This window comes from Gopherus flavomarginatus, chromosome 10 (assembly GCF_025201925.1).
Source record: "Gopherus flavomarginatus isolate rGopFla2 chromosome 10, rGopFla2.mat.asm, whole genome shotgun sequence".
In the NCBI taxonomy this organism is placed as follows: Eukaryota; Metazoa; Chordata; order Testudines; family Testudinidae; genus Gopherus; species Gopherus flavomarginatus.
Genome location: NC_066626.1, coordinates 10,058,387 through 10,079,095, shown reverse-complemented (window position 1 = coordinate 10,079,095; position 20,709 = coordinate 10,058,387). Strand labels below are relative to the sequence as shown.

Sequence of the window (20,709 nt, the reverse complement as noted above, 5' to 3'; positions counted from 1 at the left end):
GTTGATTTAACCTGTTTCTCAACTGTGTTTTTTTTATAGAGGAGAGGAGCCCTTCATGCTTTGCCTCCTTCTACTGTAAAGTTTAAAAATGAAAATTACTGGAGTCTGGTTTATTGCTTGGGAAGCTATAAATGTTAGTAGAACTCACATTTGTTTTTCCCCAATTCTTTAAAAAGAAACCACTGCAAGGTTCAGTTTCTCTGGTAGACTTGTTGTTGAAAGAAAATGGAGAACTTACAAAGTCTGTAACAACACTGACAGAGGAGAAATTAGAATTAAGAGCAGCGATTTCTCAACTTGAGAAGAATCTTCAGCAGCATCATCGTAGAGGAATTAGTAACAGACAGGTATATATTCATTTTAATTTGACTTACATTTTTCTCTTTGCTGTCACACAGCTGTATACGTGGCAGGAGACTGAAAGCAACTACCTGCTGGCCTGACGCTAATAAAATACCAATATACTAGACCTACATAGTCTAGTACATATTGGGGTTTGCTGTTCACCAGATATGCTGTGCCCTTCGTTGTTCGAAGTGTGATGGTATATACTGATATATTAATTGATTATTGAGAAATAATGCCATGCACACTGATAAAGCTCAAATCTCCACAAACAGCAGCTCTTCCGCCAAGTAACATAGGTCACTGACAGCATGTCACCATGGTGCCCTATTCTATGCCCTGCTTTCTTGAGCAACATAGACTCCAGTTCAAAGCATTTGACCTAGCTCCTGAGAGATTTCCCCATCCTTTGTTGCCATGTCCAATTGTGATAGTATCAGAGGGGTATCCATGTTAGTCTGGCTCTGTAAAAAGCTACAATGAGTCCTGTGGCACCTTATAGACTGAGACGTATTGGAGCATAAGCTTTCGTGGGTGAATACCCACTTCGTCAGATGCAACTATTGTGATAGTTACACTTCCATTCCAACCCTGGAAGTGTTAACCAGTAGAGGGATGCTTGTGAGCACAAGAGACTGATCTTTCACTGGAACTGGACCTGGAGCAGGGAACTCATCCCACAAGAGATGAGAGCGACTATATTAGATGAGAATAACCGCTCTCAGAATTAAGTGCAAAACCCACTTTTTCAAATTCATGTGTAAACTATGAGCAAAAACTATAAGCAAATCAATCTATTTCTGCTACAGGCTGGGAAGGAAGACTGAGAGATCAGTATCTCTATTTTTAAATATTTTGGAGTCTCTCTGGTATTAAGGTGAATGGAAGCCATATAAACTAATAAGACTAAGATTTTTAGGCAAGGACTGTCTCATTTTCTTTACTTGTTAACATGGACTGAAGTTCTACTTGAAATTCCCATCCTGTCTGGATAACATCTCGTTACTGTTGGAAATTTCCAGTATAGTTATTCTGGCATTTTAGTTTTTCCATAAAGCCAATTTACTATTGAATTTGACTTAAAACAACTTTTATATTCCTTTGGAAGTTGTGAACCTTGATTCTTATTTTATATTCTTTCTTTGAATTTAATTTTTTAGATCCGCTCTACAGATGATGCTCACTCCGTCCAGGAATCAGAAAGGGCTTCCTGGCAGCGAGAAAAAACTATTTTGCAGAATGCTTTGAAACAGGCAGAATCTGAGCTGGCTAAAGCTACTGTTGAAATAGAAAACAAGCCAGTTATGGAAACTTCCAACCCAAAGGTAAAATGGATGATGCAAAATATGGCCCTCCCACTCCATCTGTATCAGCTCAGGATACTTTGGAAGTCAACCCCTAAGTAAGGGACCTACCAGTGGGAGTCTACATCCACTGTCCTGGGCTACTTCCTACCATTGTTCCTTCAATTTGGGGCATAGCCCTATAATCCAAGTTGCAGTGGTGGTTTGTCTCTAGTAGTGCCCCTCAGATTCTGGGTGGTGTCCTGTTGCGGTCCCAGGGCAGCTGTAAGGTATGTCAGGGTCAGAACCTTCTTTTATCTGGGCCAGTCTTAAGCCAGCTCCTCCTATGCGTCTTCCTCAGTCTTCTCTGGCCAGGGAGATTGTACTTGTTCCCTGGTGACTGCCTTGGCTGGCAGGCTAGTGATCCTTCCCCTCAGTTAGAGATGCAGCTAACGCCTCTTGAGGTAGTCTCCTGTGCAAGGATGATCATTTTTGCAGGAGATTAATGTTGAATAAAATTGTTCGGTGAAAGACTGTGATACTTGGGCATCATTTTAGTACTTGATGTGAGGAACTGAGACTGATCTTGTCTGAGCCCTGTTCAAATGGCTAGTATCAAAGATTTAATTGAAGTATGTGTATAGTTTTAACTAGGGCTGTCAATCGTACTTAACTCACATGATTAATTCAAAAAATTAATCATGATTAATCACACTGTTAAACAGTAGAATATCAATTGAAATGTATTAAATATTTTTGGATGATTTTCTACATTTTCAGATATATTGATTTCAATTACAATACAGGATACAAAGTGCAACAAAAGAAATAGTATTTTTCACCTGACCTCATACAAGTACTGTAGTGCAATCTCTTTATTGTGAAAGTGAAAGGTTTTTTGTTACATAACTACACTCAGAAACAAAACAGTGTAAAACTCCAGAGCCTACAAGTTCACTCAGTCCTACTTCTTGTTCAGCCAATTGCTAAGACAAACAAGTTTGTTTACACTGACGGGAGATACAGCTGCCTGCTTCTTACTTACAATGTCACCTGAAAGTGAGAACAGGTGTTCACATGGCACTGTTGTAGCTGGTGTTGCAAGGTGTTGTGACAAAGCTCCTCCTCTACCTTGGTGGGTCCTGCGCTTATTGGCAGATTTGCTCACCTCAATGATCTTCCCCACATCTGGATCAACTCCTCCTGTGTCTGATCAGGAGTTGGGAGGTTTGGGGGGAACCCAGGCCCGTCCTCTACTCCAGGTTCCAGCCCAGGGCCCTGTGGATTGCAGCTGTGTATAGTGCCTCCTGTAACAGCTGCATGACAGCTACAACTCCCTGGGCTACTTCCCCATGGCCTCCTCCAAACACCTTCTTTATCCTCACCACAAGGGCCTTCCTCTTGGTGTCTGATAACACTTGTACTCCTTAGTCCTCCAGCAGCACAGCCTCTCACTCTCAGCTCCTTGTGCCTCTTGCTCCCAGCTCCTCTCATGCACTTCCTCTCCTCTGGCTCCTCCTCGCCTGACTGGAGTGAGCTCCTTTTTAAACCCAGGTGCCCTGATTAGCCTGCCTTGATTGGCTTCAGGTGATCTAATCAGCCTGTTTGCCATAATTGGTTCTAGCAGGTTCCTGATTACTCTAGCACTGCCCCTGCTCTGGTCACTCAGGGAACAGAAAACTACTCATCCAGTGACCAATATATTTGCCCTCTACCAGACTCCTGTATCCCACTGGTCTGGGTCTGTCACAGTATTTACGTGCCAGATATGCTAAACATTTGTATGCCCTTTCATGCTTCGGCCATCATTCCCGAGGACAAACTTCCAAGCTGATGATCCTCATTAAAAACAATAATGTGTTAATTAAATTTGTGACTGAACTCCTTGGGGGAGAATTGTATGTCTCCTGTTCTGATTTACCCGCGTTTTGCCATATATTTCATGTTACAGCAGTCTCAGATGATGACTCAGCTCATGTTCATTTTAAAAACACTTTCACAGCATATTTGACAAAATGCAAAGAAGATACCAATGTGCGGTTTCTAAAAATAACTACAGCACTAGACTCAAGGTTTAGGAGTCTGAAGTGCTGTCCAATATCTGAGGACGACAAGGTGTGGCGCATGCTTTCAGAAGTCTTAAAAGAGCAACACTCCGATGTGAAAACTACAAAACCTGAACCACCAAAAAAGAAAATCAACCTTCCGCTGGTGGCGTCTGACTCAGATTATGAAAATGAACATGTCGGTCCGCTCTGCTTTGGATGGTTATTGAACAGAACCCATTGTCAGCATGGACGCATGTCCTCTGGAATGGTGATTGAAGCATGAAGGGACATATGAATCTTTAGCGCATCTGGCACATAAATATCTTGCAACATTGACTACAACAGTGCTATGAAAATGCCTGTTCTCACTCTCAGGTGACGTAAAAATTAAGCGGGAAGCATTATCTCCTGCAAATGTAAACAAACTTGTTGGTCTGAGTGATTGGCTGAACAAGAAGTAAGACTGAGGGGACTTCTAGGCTTTAAAATTTTGCATTGTTTCATTATTGAATGCAAAAGCAGCAAAGAATCCTGTGGCATCTTATAGACTAACAGACGTTTTGGAGCATGAGCTTTCGTGGGTGAATACCCACTTGCTCAGATGCATGTAGTGGAAATTTCCAGGGGCAGGTATATATATGCTAACAAGCAAGCATATACCTGCCCCTGGAAATTTCCACTACATGCATCTGACGAACTGGGTATTCACCCACGAAAGCTCATGCTCCAAGACGTCTGTTAGTCTGTCAGGTGCCACAGGATTCTTTGCTGCTTTTACAGATCCAGACTAACACGGCTACCCCTCTGATTTTTGAATGCAGTTATTCTTTGTACATAATTCTATATTTGTAAGTTCTTCTTCAAGCATGTTCATGTCCATTCCAATAGATGTGTGTGCACACGGCATGTGCATGATTGTTGGAAGGTTTTTCCCCTAGCGGTACCTGTCGGGTCAGCTGTGGAGCCCCCTGGAGTGGCGCCCTTATGGTGGTGTATATAAGACACTGCTGACCTGCCACCTGCTTGGGTCCTTCTTACCACCAATGACGGTCATTGGAGCTTCCTTCAGTGTCTTGCTTTGCAAGTGCCTACCTCGTGGTTACCTTCTAGTTAGTTGTAAATAGTTCTTAAAAGTTGTAGTTAGCCTCTTTTGGGGGGTTCTGCCCCCTTCCCTAGCTCCTCAAACCGGTGTATGCCTCAGTCTCAGGGGTTTAAATCCTGCGAACGCTGCAGGAAGCCTATGCCCAAGGGTGATCCACATGCGTTGTGCCTTAAGTGCCTGGGTGAGGGCCATAAAACAGATAACTGCTCCATTTGTAGGCTGTTTAGACCCAGGATGAAGAGGACGCAAGACTATCTCCTCAAGCTCCTTTTAATGGAGGCGGTTCTTCGCCCTCAGCTGGCACCGGAAGCGGCACCAGCGACATTGGTGCGCAGCACATTGGCTTCGGTGCGGGATGCCTTGGCACCGAGAAAAGCAGGGTTTTGGAGCGGAGCCCGGAGCTGGAGTGTGGAGCAGCTCCGAAGCAGTGGAGCTGCAGATTTTTGCCTGGAGCTGGAGCAGAGCCGGAGCACAGCTCCAAAGCCCAGGAAAAAAGACTCCTTCAGGGCTGCTGCTGCAAAGCGGGTTTGAGCATGTGGCACCACTCTCAGTCCCCGGTGCCGCATAAGGAGAAGTTGTACAAGGGTCAGTCCCCCGTCAGCAAACAGCACAGGGATCCTAGTGAGGTGCGTCCTATGTCAGGGCACCCACAGCCTGGCCCTCAAATCCTGGCACCGTCAACTCCAGCCCTGCCAGGGGCTCCATTGAGTTAGGTGCTTGTGGACTCCCTGACTTGGGAGGAGTTGGAGGATGAGACTGATCTACCCTCCACGCCGGATACCTTTGAGGCCGTGCAGGACCTTGTTGTCATGACGGCGCAGTCCCCGGCCCTGCAGGCACAACCACCAGCACCGGTCCAGGCAGCGGTGACTGCAAAGGCACTGGCAAAGTCTACGGCACATTTTGCGACACCAGTGGCGGCGCCACTAACCATTCAACACCAGGGCAAGCCAACGATGCTACGGCATTGCTCCCTGTCACTACGGTATGTTCCCCTGCACAGTCGGGCTCCGCCCCTCCATGGTCTCGCTCAGACTATTAGTTGCACTCCAATAATGACTCATCGATCTGCAGACATAGTCAGTATCGGTCTCGGTCTTGGCATTGCAGATTGTGGGACGTGCCAGCGCCGGTGGTATCCTGGCCCCTACAGTGGCCCTTTTGGACTCCTTTGGGTCTACCATCAGGCTCAAGGGCAGGGCTTCTGGGCTGTGTCCTTGGTGTCCACGCCCCGTGCTTCTCCTTCAGCCACGTCGGTGGCGCGCCATATACCCATAGCACCTGAAGACCCCCTCACATGACAAGGACCCTGGGTCTTTGCAAGTGGATGCGACTCTCAAGCCGGCACCCTACGTGGTACCAGCACCACAGTCCGCCCCAAATAGGGCAGACCTACCAGAGCCAGGCTTCAGGGAGCCTGAGGGTCAGAAGGACTCGCGGGCCTCATCATCCTCTTCGCTGGATGAGGTGGTGACTGACACTTCTACCACCACATTCCCTGCGCTGGACAATAGTGCGCACCAGGACCTTCTTAGGATGGTGGCCCAAAGCTTACCCCTCCAGACTGAGGAGATGTCAGAAGACTCAGACCCAATGGTGGACATCCTTGCCCAGGAGGGTACATCTAGAGTAGCCTTGCCCCTTATAAAGACCATACAAAACACCACAAAGGTGCTATGGCAGACTCCATCCTCCATACTTCCCACAGCCAAAAGGTTGGAAAGAAGGTATTTTGTGCCACAGAAGGGGTACAGACACCTTTTTACCCACCTTCAGCCTGGAACATTAGGAGTGGATGTGCTGAACCACAAAGAGTGGCAGGGTCAACCGGGTCCTGCCCCAAAGTCACGGGACACTAAAGCTGGACCTTTTCTGCCGTAAAGTCTACTTGACCTAAGGGGGTTCCAGCTTCGCGTTGCTAATCAGCAAGCAGACTCCATCGCGAATGCTTTTCTCCTCACATGGATGAGTCACATGCTCTATGAGTTCCTGCCCTTCCCTCTCATACACAGAGTTCTTCTGAAGGTCCGCCAGGACAGGGCTTTGTTGATCTCCATAGTGCCGGCGTGGTCGTGCCAGCACTGGTTCACTTTGCTGTTAAGCCTATTGGTCGACAGACCAGTAACCCTTCCCTTATGCCCAGACCTTATCACTCAGGACCACGGCAAGCTCCAGCACCCCAACCTGGAGTCTCTCCACTGCACTGCATGGAAACGCCATGGTTGAACCTGTTGGCGTTCCAGTGTTGGAACTCAGTGAGAAAAGTTCTTCTGGGAAGTAGGAAACCTTCCACGCGAGCCAAATATCTGGCAAAGTGGAGGTGATTTTCTATTTGGTCCTTGTGAAAGGGTATCCCACCTGAGCAAGTGTCAGTTCCTCTCACTTTGGGCTATTTACTGGACCTGAAGCAACAAGGGCTGGCAATATCATGTATAAAAGTGCACTTGGTTGCCACTTCAGCCTTCCACCCAGGGGCAGTGGATAAATCAGTCTTTGGAAACCCCATGGTTGGCTGATTCCTCAAGGGCTTGAACAGGTTTTATCCCCATGTGCAGCAGCCCATTCCCCAGTGGGACCTCAACCTAGTCTTGTCCAGACTCCTGGGCCCTCCATTTGAGCCCATGGCCACCTGCCCTCTCTCCTACCTCTCTTGGAAGGTTGCCTTTCTGATGGCTATAACATCGGCTACAAAGGTCTGTGATCTCAAAGAACTTACCTCCAAGCCCCTCTGTACTGTCTTTTACAAAGACATGGTTCAGCTGCATCCTCACCCTGTGTTTCTGCCCAAGGTGGTCTCCTAGTTTCATGTGAATCAGGACATATTTTTACCTATCTTCTTCTCTAAGTCTCATGCCACTGACAGAGAGCGAATGCTCCATTCCCTGGATGTCAGGTGTGCCCTAGCCTTCTACATTGAACACACAAAACCATTTAGTAAGTCACCACAGCTCTTCATTGCAATCGCCGAAAGGACGAGAGGGCTTCCCGTCTCATCCCAGCGCATTTCGTTGTGGATCATGTCCTGCATTAGAACATGCTACGACCTGGCCAAAATTCCGCCCCCACCGTTGACAGCATACTCCACAAGAGCTCAGGCTTCATCCACAGCTTTCCTCACGCACGTCCCTGTTCAAGACATAGGCAAGGCGGCAACATGATCTTCCATTCACACCTTCACGTCGCACTACGGCATCGCCCAGCAAACAAGGGATGACACACGGTCCTACAATCAGCAATCAGATGAACTCCGACCTCTCCTCCAGAGAAACTGCTTGGGAGTCACATATTGGAATGGACACAAGCAAACACTTGAAGAAAAACAGTCACCTATCTTTCGTAACTGTTGTTCGAGATGTATTGCTCATGTCCATTCCAAATCCCTCCCGTCTGCCGGAGTCTTCCGGCAAGAAGGGACTGAGCAGGCGGTGGGTTGGCAGTGTCCTATATAGACCACCAAGAGGGCACCACTCCAGAGGGCTTCACAGCCGACCCAACACATACTGCCAAGGGATAACCTTCCGATAATCGTGCACGCGGTGCGCGCACACACACTTATTGGAATGGGCATGAGCAACGCATCTCGAAGAACATCAATTACGAGAGGTAGGTAACCAGTTTTTCAACTTTCATGATAAAGAGATTGCACTACAGTACTTGTATTAGGTGAATTGGAGAATACTATATCTTTTGTTTTTTTACAGTGCAAGTATTTGTAATCAAAGATAAATATAAAGTGAGCACTTTACACTTGGTATTCTGTGTTGTAATTGAAATCAATATATTTGAAAATGTAAAAACCAAAAATATTTAAATAAATGGTATTCTATTATTGTTTAACAGCGTAATTAATTGCGATTAATTTTTTAATCGCTTGATAGCCCTAGTTTTAACTAAACTTGTTACTTCATGCAGTCAAGGTGGATTTTCAGGGATGAGGCCGTTATGCTTGTTTGCTCTGTCTAAAGTAACTGTAACCAAAGAGTAGATTATGTGTATATTTTGTGCCTTCTATAGCACATTGTTTAAAGTTAGTCCACTGTTTTCTCTTTAGAGCCAGTCAGTTTCCTGTTGTTTGGCTCTTTCACATGTAACATGGGAAGAAAAATCTTTAAAAACATTGTTAAACAATAGAAATTGGCTGTGGTAATATTTAAACTACTTAATGTTTTTTGAAATTCACTAGATTTCAAATTGATGGTATCCCTTTAAATCATATTCTAGAAAAACTAAACAAGTAGGTTTTACTTTACTTCATGAACATAGTTATCCTCTGCATAGATCTAATCTTAAATTTGAATCTAAGCATATATTTAATTAAAAAAGACAAAACTTCTTGAATAGGATTCCGAGAGTAGATAATGTATATACGCATTGGTTTTAACAATTTGAGAGTTACCACATCAAGATCCTTGATTTTTGGGAAACCCAGGCTGCAGTTTTCTTGGTAACTGCTAAGTGAATAGAATCATAGAATATCAGGGTTGGAAGGGACTTCAGGAGGTCATCTAGTCCAACCCCTGCTCAAAGCAGGACCAATCTCCAGATAGATTTTTGCCCCGAGCCCTAAATGGCCCCCTCAGAGATTGAACTCACAACCCTAGGTTTAGCAGGCCAGTGCTCAAACCACTGAGCTATCCCTTCCCCTACCATAAAGAAGGTTAAAAAAAGAAAAATTATTCTATTCTATTCTGAATCCTATTTGAATTCTTTTGGTTTATGATAAATATGATAGTACTTGCTGTGGCGAAAGAACCAAGATCTCTGCATCTCATATTTGTTAGGATATTAGGTAATTTTCATTAAATATAGAATTGTTTTTCTGCATTGTATAAACTGCAATTATTGTTTGCACTTTTAGAATCTTACAAGTTTTCAGTTTTTAGGAAAATATTTGCAGTCAACTTTCAGAAGATTGTTAGTGATAGATAACATGTAGTTCATGAGGCCATTCAAAAATACTCTTCCGCATATGTCTTTGATAAGACAGGTTGTTGTCTTTGATAAGACAGTTGTTGCCAGGTCTTAAAGACACAAATTCCTCTGTAAGGCTCAGGCATCTCACTCTGATCTAAAAGTTGTCTGAGGGAGACACAAGCCTCTTGTCTGTCACAAGAACTTACCCCAACCATCCATGAATATCATGTATTCAGTGCATAGTTTCCTTTGAACTTCAGAAGCATCTATTAACGCTTTGTGACAATTTTATTGTGATCAAGTTAGATTAATATTGAATACTCATTAATATTAACTAGTTAACACAAATCCTTCTCTAGAAGGTAAACAGTGAAACCATTTTCCCATTGTTGGGTGTGAATATGGTGTTCAGAAGCTCACAAATGTTAAGACAATTGGACTGTCCAAAATCAAATGCCTGTAAAGTTAGTTACATAAGGCCTTGTCTATGCTAGGAAATTGCTGCTGTTGTAGCTGTCCCCATATCAGCAATATTGGAAGCACTAATGTAGATGTCTTCTGGCAGCTGTTCTTAGAACCTTACTTGACTGGTCAAATAACCCAGCAAAAATTCCTTGGTGTAAATAAGGCCTCGTAGACAGGTAGAGGTATGGCAGACTTACAGACCGTCATGTAAGGCTTCCTTGGTGCCATTATCACAAACACTGTTAATTTTCAGTAAATGGTCCGGATCAGCAGGAGCTTCAGTAATCCAAATTTTAATTGGAAGTTTCATTTTCAAAAACATTATACAATTTACTCAAAGTTTTAGAAGCAGTTCTTATTATATGGCCTTCCGTGCAATTTTCCAAAGCAAAGCAGCTTTAGCTAGCTTTTGTCAAGCCACGGACAACAGATTGTGGGAGAACTTGTGGTAGTAAACAGGTCTGGCTATGCAATTTCAATGACTTGGGTTTTTTTCAGCTGCAGAAATTATACAAGAAGTATCTGCGAGCAGAAAGTTTTAGAAAGGCTCTCGTTTATCAGAAGAAATACCTTCTTCTGCTTCTGGGTGGATTCCAGGATTGTGAGCAAGCAACACTGTCGCTGATAGCTCGTATGGGAGTCTATCCTTCGCCTGCAGACCTGCAGGTCTCTAAATCACGTTCCCGTCCTTTTACCAAGTTCAGATCTGCAGTGAGAGTGGTCATTGCAGTATCAAGGTAAAAACAAACTCACATAATAATTTCCCTATGTTTTCCTTGTAAATTTTACAGCATCCACAATACATTCCCCAGATTTTTCATTTGTAGAACTGCTCAGTTGTCGTTCACTTACTCTGGAGTGAAAGGTTTGTTCAACGGTTATTTCAGAGTGTGTGTTAGACAATGATTTTGTGTTTGACCAATATAGCATGTTCAAGGCCAATGTGTTTCACGTGCGCCTTATTAGAATACTTCAAAATATTTCTTCCTCAAAGCTGCTTTTGTCTATTTTTATACTGCACCCAGCCCCATGGTATCTGAGAACCTGCATGCAGCACCTGTGAAGGAATGACTCATTCAGGCAGTATCACCTCTGTCTGGGCTTACTGAGTGTATTCTAATCCATAGTAGACTATTGTATCACCAGTCATTGGCCTGATGTATTAATTCTTCCATCTGACCTCATTCATGCTTCATCAGCGATGAGTATGTTCCTCTGAGTTCTGCCAACAAGTCCACTTTTCATCAGTCACAAAGCTTGTCACATTGATTTATCCACAAAGGATCGATCTATAATAAGCAGATAATTTCAAGATGCAAAACCAAGCTCCCTATTGGTTGGAGGTCACTGAAATATTACTTTTTTAAATTTTAAAATAATTTTGTTCTAAATGTAACAGGTGGTTCCTCCTGAGTCTTTTCCCTCACTTTGTAAAAGTGTGATTGGCTGAGGTTAATAATTGCCTGATGTGAGTCTAATTAGGGAGTTAGTCCCAGCACAGGAATAAGCCCTGTACTTTGTTATACCTGAGAGGGAAGCTTGCATGGCAACCGCAGCAGGATGACATGCAGGCGTGCAGGAAACCAGTGACCAATCCTGTGAAGCACGAGGAGCTGCCCCTGGGCTCCCTAAGGCTGTGGTATAGTGGAGGGCATCCTCCAACATCATGCATTCATAAGTACGGAGGAAAGGAGCCACAAGCCTTCTGCCCAGGGAGCGAAAAAGGGAAGGATCTGCTACGCTCAGAGACAAAACAAAGGGAAGGCAGGAACTGTTGAGGGGGATTGGTGTTTTTAGGCTGTTATAATTGTATTACCCCATTTGTTACTTTTCTTACTGCCACATAAACAGTCTTTTGGGACTGGGTTTCTGTTACCAGGGACTTGCCTTTGCATATTGTACGTCACCAAACATGATTTTTTTTAACGTTTTAGACGGACACACACACAAAGGAGGAAGGAAGAAAATGTCAAATACATTAAATTAAGATTTCACTATAAGAAGCTTGTTTATGCCTTTGTTCCTTCTGTCTTATCCTGCCCCTGAAAGTCTCCTAATGGCATCTTAATGTCTTTGTAGGGAATATGTTAGGATAGGTTCCTCATCCTGTTCCTTAGTATTACACCTTTCTTGTTTGTGTTCACTGCATTGTTACAGCTGGCAGAGCAGGTGAAACTTAATAGGGTTTTTTTAATTGAGATGACTGTGGTTTCTCTCAACTAGGTGCAATGTAGAGAGAAGCCCTGCTTTAAAACCAGTATCTACATTCTCAATTTTCTTGTCTGACTCCATCAGCTGTTTAATAAATATTGGAAGGGCAGTTAACACAGTCAACTATTTGATAAGCCTATGCCCAAGAGACTTAAGGGGATAGCTCAGTGGTTTGAGTGTTGGCCTACTAAACCCAGGGTTGTGAGTTCAATCCTTGAGAGAGCCACTTAGGGATCAGGGGCAAAATCAGTATTTGGTCCTGCTAGTGAAGGCAGGGGGCTGGACTCCATGACCTTTCAGGGTCTCTTTGAGATCTAGGAGATAGGTATATCTCAATCTATTAAGTTGAATATCGTTGTGCTCCCAGTTCCTTTCTGGGCTTGTTATTTGTACTGTTTAAGATGTTCACATCAGCAATAATGTTTAATATTTCAACTCAGTGAATTTTTGTTTTTCTGCTGTTTTTAATTTGTATACACTCTTTATATTGTTTGCAAGGTTAAAGTTTTTGGTGAAAAAATGGCATAAAGTAAACAGAAAAGGGGCACAGGGAGAAAACATTTCTCACAGTATTGGACATAACCCAGGTGAGTATTTCTTTTGAAAAATAATTGTGGTTTATTAATATTTCTTTGCAATAGTATGCGTCTTTATTAAGTAGTAACAAATAGACTTTAATAGGGAAATGGTTTGATATTTTATCATAAAAAGCTGTTACAACATCAGTTCCCCCAACTTAATGGTTGAGATCCTACTCACCATAGTTGGGGAATTCAGAATTTATAATTCCAACAGCAGCTAATTGTTTCCTCTTATGTAAGAGCACAGACAGTGAGACTGAAAAGCATTTAAAGCTGAACAAAGGAAATTATTTTTCATACCATGCACAGTCATCCTATGGGTGGAACTCATTGCCACAAGATATCAGTAATGCAGAGACTGGACATTTACACAGATAGCAATGTCTCCAGAGTTGTTACCATAAATATTCAAAATCTTTTTTTTTTTATTTTTAATGACATGAGCTAGTTAATGGAGGTTGGGAAAGGACTTTTCCTGTTGGTAAGTTATTCCATAACTGCTTTCTGTGGGATTTCTTGTACCTTCCTCTAAAACAGCTGTCACTCACCACTATTAGAGATCAGACCATTGGTCTGATCAAGGGGTAGGCAACCTATGACACACGTGCCAAAGGTGGCACGCGAGCAGATTTTCAGTGGCTCTCACACTGCCCAGGTCCTGGCCACCGGTCCAAGGGGTTCTGCATTTTAATTTAATTTTAAATGAAGCTTCTTAAACATTTTAAAAACCTTATTTACTTTACATACAAAAATAGTTTCGTTATATATTATAGACTTATAGAAAGAGACCTTTTTTAAACTTTAAAATGTTTTACTGGCACGTGAAACCTTAAATTAGAGTGAATCAATGAAAACTTGGCACACCACTTCTGAAAGGTTGCCGACCCCTGGTCTGATCCATTTTGGCAGTTATGTTCCTATGCCTAATCTTATAGATGTGTTATGAGAACCACATATTTTAATACATGGACTTGTGTATATAATATCTCAAATGTCATTTTTCATTAATTCATTGTTTTTAACAAAAAATTAGATTGCATATTGAACTAAATACAGATTTAACCAGTAAAATAGTGCATTTTCCAGTTCCCGATGTACATGGGACGTTACTTTTCATTCTTTATACTATTTTTAACTTACTTATATCACTTTTATACCTCAACAAATATATTTCAAGCTTTGTATTTCTCGTTAAGGTCTAGGTACCTCCCAAATTTGAATCTTAAACATTTTACTGGTTTTATTACCTCAGTGCAAAACAACATCTCGGCAGTTTCCTCAAAAGCCAATTTTTGTGATCTGTTTTTCATGGTCAAATGGATCCGACTGACTAAATGGAATTTCTTGGACTCCTGTCTCTTCTCCCTCATTTAAAAAAACGTGTGGATATATGTATTTCTCCATATCTATAGCCTTATATCCATATTGTGATATAGATGAGAACAAGCATGAGATGTTAGAATTGATTGAGAAAAATATTTGGAATTAAAGGCTTTAAAATAGGAACCGGGAATGAAGGTGCCTCTGGTGTTATAATAAAATACAATAATGAAAAATGATTGTAGAAGGGAGGCACAGGGTAGCTTTCAAAATCATGCATGTGCATGATTTGTCAGAGAGTTGTATGTGTGGAGTGGTTGTATTACTACAAACATTAAAATGTCGGCCTAGTCGAATACTGTCAAAAACAGTTGTTCAACACAGGGTCTCAGCCTTTGACTTAAAAACCAAAATAAAAGTTGTTTTGCTGTCATTTACAATTTTTGGTACATATTGTGGCTCTCTGGGAATAGTTTCATTTGTTGACTGTTACCTGTTTAATACAGTTTCTGGTGCTAGGACAGAAGTTTTAAGACAGCAGCAGCTCCCAAGTGTTAATGTAAACTCCCCTCCTACCCGAGATATTGGATCGTGCCACAGAACCAGTTCTGCTAGATTTGTGAACCACTCTCCGAAATCCTCTTACTGGTTACATAACAGGTACTAGTATAACATAATATATTGTATTTGTTCTGCCAGATAGTAATCTTTCATAAGAATATAACCTATTGTTGGGAGATTATGTGAACAAGAATGGAAATTTGATTCCTTACGTTTATTAAATGTATTACATTTGTCTCAGGATGCTCAACATAGTTGTACTTCCAATTTGTTTTGATTGGTTTTAAACACAGCATGTGCTTGATTTTTTAGTATGAGGTATCTTGCTTAGTGACATCTAATGACATTATTATGACAAAACAAAGAACTTCTAATGTTTGTGGTCATGATCCCTCCCTATAGAGGCAATCTTTGATTATTTGTGTCTCACAAATTGAAGTTTATTACCATGTCTTCACAGAAGCATGTTCAATAATCTTGTGTGAAAGCCATGTTAGTTGAGATGGCCATGCCACAATGTTATGATGCTTCATTAGTAACAAACACCTGCAGGCTTCGGGTGTGTGTATCTGGGCAAGGGATGGAGGGCATGCTCACCTGCAGTTTTGTTCAATGTGAGGGAGCTGTGGCCAAATCCCAGTGCCCCAAAGGGGGTCTTAGATACCAAGGGTGAGATTCTGCACTGCACCCCTAAGAGGCACGGCACAGAACTCCATCTCTGCTCTCCCCACCACTTCTCAGAGCAAAAGATTTAGCACCTGGGCTGCCTTCTACAGCTGTTTCCTGCCAACTGCTTCCACTAGGCAGCTACCTCTTAGGGCTTTTTACTACCAGGGAGATCCACGCTGCTGCAGTCGATGCAGCGGGTGTCAGCTTAGTAAATTCTGTCATCAATTTAGTGAAGACCTGCTAAATTGACAGCAGAGCGCTCTCCAGTTGACTCTGGTACTCCAGGTCCCCGAGAAGAGTAAGGTAAGTCGTCGGGAGAGCATCTCCCGTCGATGCAGTGCAGTGAATACACCACGGTAAGCTGATCTAAGTTATTCACCTAGCTGGAGTAGCTTAACTTAGGTCATCTTACCCCGATAGTGTAGACAAAGCCTTAGATATGAGCAGGGCTGAGACTCAGGTTTCCAGCCCTTAACAAGAATGGTACTTTCTTTCACACTCCATCCCAAATATTACACCACTCATCCTCATTCATCACTTTTTTCACAAAATGGGGTTTGAGAGGTACAGGAACACTTCTTGAAATTCCAGTTTCCCTTATACTGAATTATTAACTACATGAGGACATTTATGCTGGCCTTAGCTGTGTGTATATTGCAGTGTGGTGTAGCCATGTTGGTCCCAGGCTATTAGAGAGACAAGGTGGGTGAGGTAATATGTTATTGGATCAACTTCTGTGGATGAAACAGACAAGCTTTCAAGCTACACAAGGTTCTTCTTTAGGACCTGAAGAAGAGTTCTGTGTAGTTCGAAAACGTGTCACTTTCTCCAACAAAAGTTGATCAGTAAAAGCTAACGACTCACTCACCTTCTCTGTGTGTATATTGTGAGCTTCACAAAAGAAGATGATTATTTTTTTTCTTTTCTTTTTAAGATTACATCCATCCACAAGTTCAGTTTCGGAGAAGTCACTGGTGTCTACTCAAGACCCCGAACGGTCATTAACTGAATACATCCATCGCTTAGAGGTTATCCAGCAGAGATTAGGAGGTGCACAAACAGGTAAAATGAACCTCATCACCCCTCAGACTTTTCTAAAGTCTCGTCGTCTTTTTTCAAAACCCGGCTACATATTGTCCTTAATAGTCACAAAATGTGAAGAACATTTTAAAAAGGAACAACTTTGCATTTGTCATGGTGGGAGGGGAGATTAAACTGTACATCTTTTGAAGTGAAGCTTTACTGCTTTCATGGTTTGTATCTTAAAAGGTTCAAAGCATGACACTTCGACAAATGATTTCTTAACTGGAGCTGTTCAAAGATAAAAAGGTCGTCTTTCCAGTGTTCTTATACTGTCAGACATTAAGCATGTAAGAGGAGAGTTTCAATGGAAGTTGCTTCATTCCCACCAGATCTCTAAAAAGCTATGCAGATAGGTGGGTAGGGAATGGAATATTCAAATATGCTTAAGAATTCTAATTTTTTCCCATCTAGATTCAGGACAAAAAGTCAATCTTGAAAATATTCATGAACTGAAACATTTTTTTTTGGTTCAGTTTTCTATTTCAACCATTTTTCTTTTTAACCTCAGTCTAAATAGCTTAAATTTCTAAACAGAAAGTTATTTTGAATAACAACATGATAGCGGGCTCTCTATCATGTAATTTACCAGTTATTAGAAGCTAAACAATGTCACTATGTGTTTGTTATTAACTGTGTGTAATGACTCCTACCTTTAGTGACATGGTTATTTTAATACCAGCTTCTAATTCCGAGTTTTGCAAAGCACTTTCGTGAGGCCAATTAAGATGAAAAAAATTATTATACTTGAAGGTGATGTATTGAGGGTGAAATCCTGGCCTCATTGAAGTTAATGGGAATTTGACATTGACTTCAGTTGGGCCAGGATTTCAACCATAGTTTGTTGCCGTGAATTTGAAAACTTGATAGTACCTCACAGAATCAAATGTTTTGTTTAACAGTTTACTACCTAACCTTGGCATAATCAGTGACACTTTTCAGAAAAGTGGCCATCATTGGAAGACGGCTCAGAAATGCTGCTTTAATTATTAATCATACTTTTAGTTTATGTGGGAGATAGTTTGAAAAGGTCACAGCAAAATCTCTCAGTGCTGTGAATAAAATGGTTTCTAGTTTCCAGTAAACTTTAACATGTACACATCAGCCTGAAATAAACTGTGAGATCACACTTTGTTGCTAGTAAAAAGTATCAAATTAGGACCAGACAGTCAAGCTCATTGCTGCTTGTGAAAGGAACCTAGTCTTGAATCCAGGTCTCCCGGTTAGTAGGCCATCTAGTCCATTCTGTGTATTGTTCCGAAGTGGATTGTGGAAGAGATTCCCTCTTTCACCAAAGCCAACATGAAATTCATGGTGGGAAGCAAACATCATCAGGGAAAATAATGCACAACTGTACTGTGACAATTGGTAATGTAACTACTAATAGGTTGCCAGTATTCATTGGTTGTTTTATTTAAATTTAGGAAGCACTCCAGGACCACCTCACCAGAGAAACATAAAGTGATCAGAGCGCTTCTCAGATCTGGGACCAAAAACCCCAGGTTGCTGCTTCCTTCTGAAGTGGATGTTTTTGTATTCTCGTGTTTCCGAGCAGTAGGAAATCCAACAGTTATGTGCAGTTGAATAAAGGGGTTTTAGTGTCTATGCAATGTTTTTGCATCAGATTTTTATGTAATCGGTTTATTAAATTTTAGTACATTTACACTTTTATAGGAAGTCGCTATTCACTCACAACGTTTTACATACTTATGGGGAATAACTGTTAACCATAATTTAAGTGTGCCTGCAGGATTGTATTGGAAGCCACGAAGTGTCTTTTTTTTAATGTTTATTTTTCTAAAGTGTATAGCCGGATTCCTTGTAAAAAGTTATTAAAATGACATTTTATTAGCAAATTCTTATTATGTATTGGTTTTGGTTCCTACGCTGTGTATCTAATTGCTGCTCTTACCATAAAGCTGCTCGAGATTTTCATCTGCAAATAAGGTTATTGATATCAACTAAACAGTTACATATGCATCAGTAAGAAGCACTCATGTATAAATCTTCTGATTATATTCTGAAAATTTTGGATTGATATGTTGGGTTTTCAAACACTGAAAGTAACTGCTGTCCTGATCCTCTCACGAAGCACCACCACTAACTATGTGAAGCCATCATCCTTTGAGTTTCACGTGAAATGGAGATCTGCTGTTTAGGTGAATTAGATTAGAAGCTTCTTTCCTGCTCATCTTTGCTGTGGGAAAGGATGGAGATATGATACCAAATCATGCCAAGCCAGCTTGATATTCCCTCCTTTGGCAGGGTTAACTGGTTGGAGGATGGGGGAATGTGGTGGACATAATATACCTGGACTTTAGCAAGGCTTTTGAGACAGTCCTACATGACATTCTGATGATTAAACTGGAGAAATGCAGGCTTGCCAGAACTACCTGTGAGTGGATACATAACTGGTAAAAAACCAAAAAAACAAAAAACAAAAACTGCAAACAATGAGTATTTATTAATGAAATGTCAGATTGGAGGGAGGTCTCAAGTGGAGTTCCATAGGGATCTGTTCTGGGTCTGGTGTTTAACATCTTTATTAATGTTGTATATGGAGCATACTGATGAAATTTGCAGATGAGACAAAGCTGGGGGAGGGAGTGAGAAGGTTTGCAAACACTTTGGAGCATAGAGCTAAGAATCAGAGGGATCTTGATAAATTGGAGAAGTGGACTGTAGATGATAAAATGAAATTCAACAGAAAATGTACAGTGCTGTACCTAGGGAAGAAAAACCAAATGCACAAATACAGAATGGGGGATAACTAGCTTGGCAGCAGCACTGCTGACAAGGATCTGGGAGTTGTCAGCAGTGCCATTGCACACCAAAAAAAAAAAAAAAAAGCAAATGCAATTTTAGGTTGCATTAACAGAGGCATAGCATTCAAATCACAGGCAGTGATACTAACCCCTCTACTCAGTGGTGGTTAGGCTTCCACTGGAGAACTGTTTCCTGTTTTGGTCACCAATGCTTAGGAAGGATGTAGAGAAAGTGGAAAGGATCCAGAGGCAAGCAACAAAGGAATGGAATGCAAGTCTCATGAGCGAAGGCTGAAGGAACTGGGTATGTTTAGTCTGGAAAAGAGGAGATGGGGCTGGGGTGGGGCATGATAGCCATCTTCAAATACTTGAAAGGCTGCCATAAAGAAGATAGAGAAAAGTTATCTTGCCACAGAGGGCAGGACAAGATTAAGCAAAACAGATTTAGATTAAATCTTAGGAAAAACTGAACAGTAGGACAATGGAACGTACCTACACTGGAGGTTTTCAAAGGGAGGCTGGATTGCCATATGTCTTGGAAGGTTTAGACCACTGCTTCACAACCTGTCCAGACCACTCTAGCCCTTTCTGGAGTCAGATTTGTCTTGCATACCACCAAGTTTCACCTCACTTACAAAATCGGACCTAAAAATAGAAGTGTCACAGCACACTGTTACTGAAAAACTGCTTACTGTCATTTTACCATATAATTATAAATATTATAGTTGCATTTAATTGTATAGTATATAGAGCGGTATAAAGAAGTCATATGAAATTTGAGTTTGTGCTGACTTTGCCAGTGATTTTTATGTAGTGTTGTAAAATAGACATAGAGCTAGATGACTTGATATACCCCCCGGAAGACCTCTTGAGTTCCCCCAGGGCTATAGTTACCCCTGCCTGAAAACCGCTGGTTTAGACACAACACATGGTGCCTCTTGGTAGGGGGTTAGACTAGCTGACCCTTATGGTCCCTTCTAATCCTATGATTTAGGATAGAGCCACCCTGTCAGGCACCAATAGTAGATCACAACCTCTTAATGCCAGGAAGCATCCTCTTGCAGTAGTAGTTGTGCATTGCTTAAAACAGCCTGAGAGCCCCCTCTGCCCGGCAGCAATGGGGGTCATGCTGTAGGTGCCAGAGTGACACGCTGGCACGTGTGAAAAATCAGGAGCGAGGTGAGGGGGCCCAGACGTCTGGGACAGAGCCCCAAGGCCGGGCCTGTCCCTATCAGATCGGGACAGCCGGGCCGCCGGGCAATGAGTATTTAAATGGTTCCTGTGCGGGCCCAGCGGGAGCCCCCCTGCCGCCGCCTCCGCCACTCACGGGGGCGGAGCTCGCTGCGGTTCCACCGCTTCCGGCCC

General features: G+C 42.2%; 1 protein-coding gene and 1 long non-coding RNA gene across 6 annotated transcripts in view; one reads left to right on the top strand and one right to left on the bottom strand.

The window, feature by feature from the left end:
* The window catches only part of PCNT (pericentrin), a 218,297-nt gene extending 199,862 nt beyond the window's left edge, over positions 1–18,435 (top strand). For 4 of the 5 annotated variants that reach the window (XM_050916458.1, XM_050916455.1, XM_050916457.1 and 1 more), the window contains 7 exons: positions 177–347; positions 1,506–1,670; positions 10,656–10,894; positions 12,867–12,955; positions 14,776–14,929; positions 16,434–16,561; positions 18,004–18,435. In XM_050916458.1, coding sequence (XP_050772415.1) covers positions 177–347; positions 1,506–1,670; positions 10,656–10,894; positions 12,867–12,955; positions 14,776–14,929; positions 16,434–16,561; positions 18,004–18,044 — 987 coding nt within the window. In that variant the 3' untranslated portion in view covers positions 18,045–18,435. The remainder of the gene's footprint in view (positions 1–176; positions 348–1,505; positions 1,671–10,655; positions 10,895–12,866; positions 12,956–14,775; positions 14,930–16,433; positions 16,562–18,003) is intronic. The other variant, XM_050916456.1, reaches the window with a different exon arrangement.
* Positions 18,436–19,345: 910 nt separating this feature from the next.
* On the bottom strand, positions 19,346–20,666 carry LOC127030329 (uncharacterized). The gene is made up of 3 exons (XR_007768358.1): positions 20,379–20,666; positions 19,837–19,989; positions 19,346–19,720 (listed from the first exon to the last, which is right to left on the bottom strand). It is a non-coding gene; the product is annotated as an uncharacterized LOC127030329 (long non-coding RNA).
* Between the last annotated feature and the right edge of the window lie 43 nt (positions 20,667–20,709).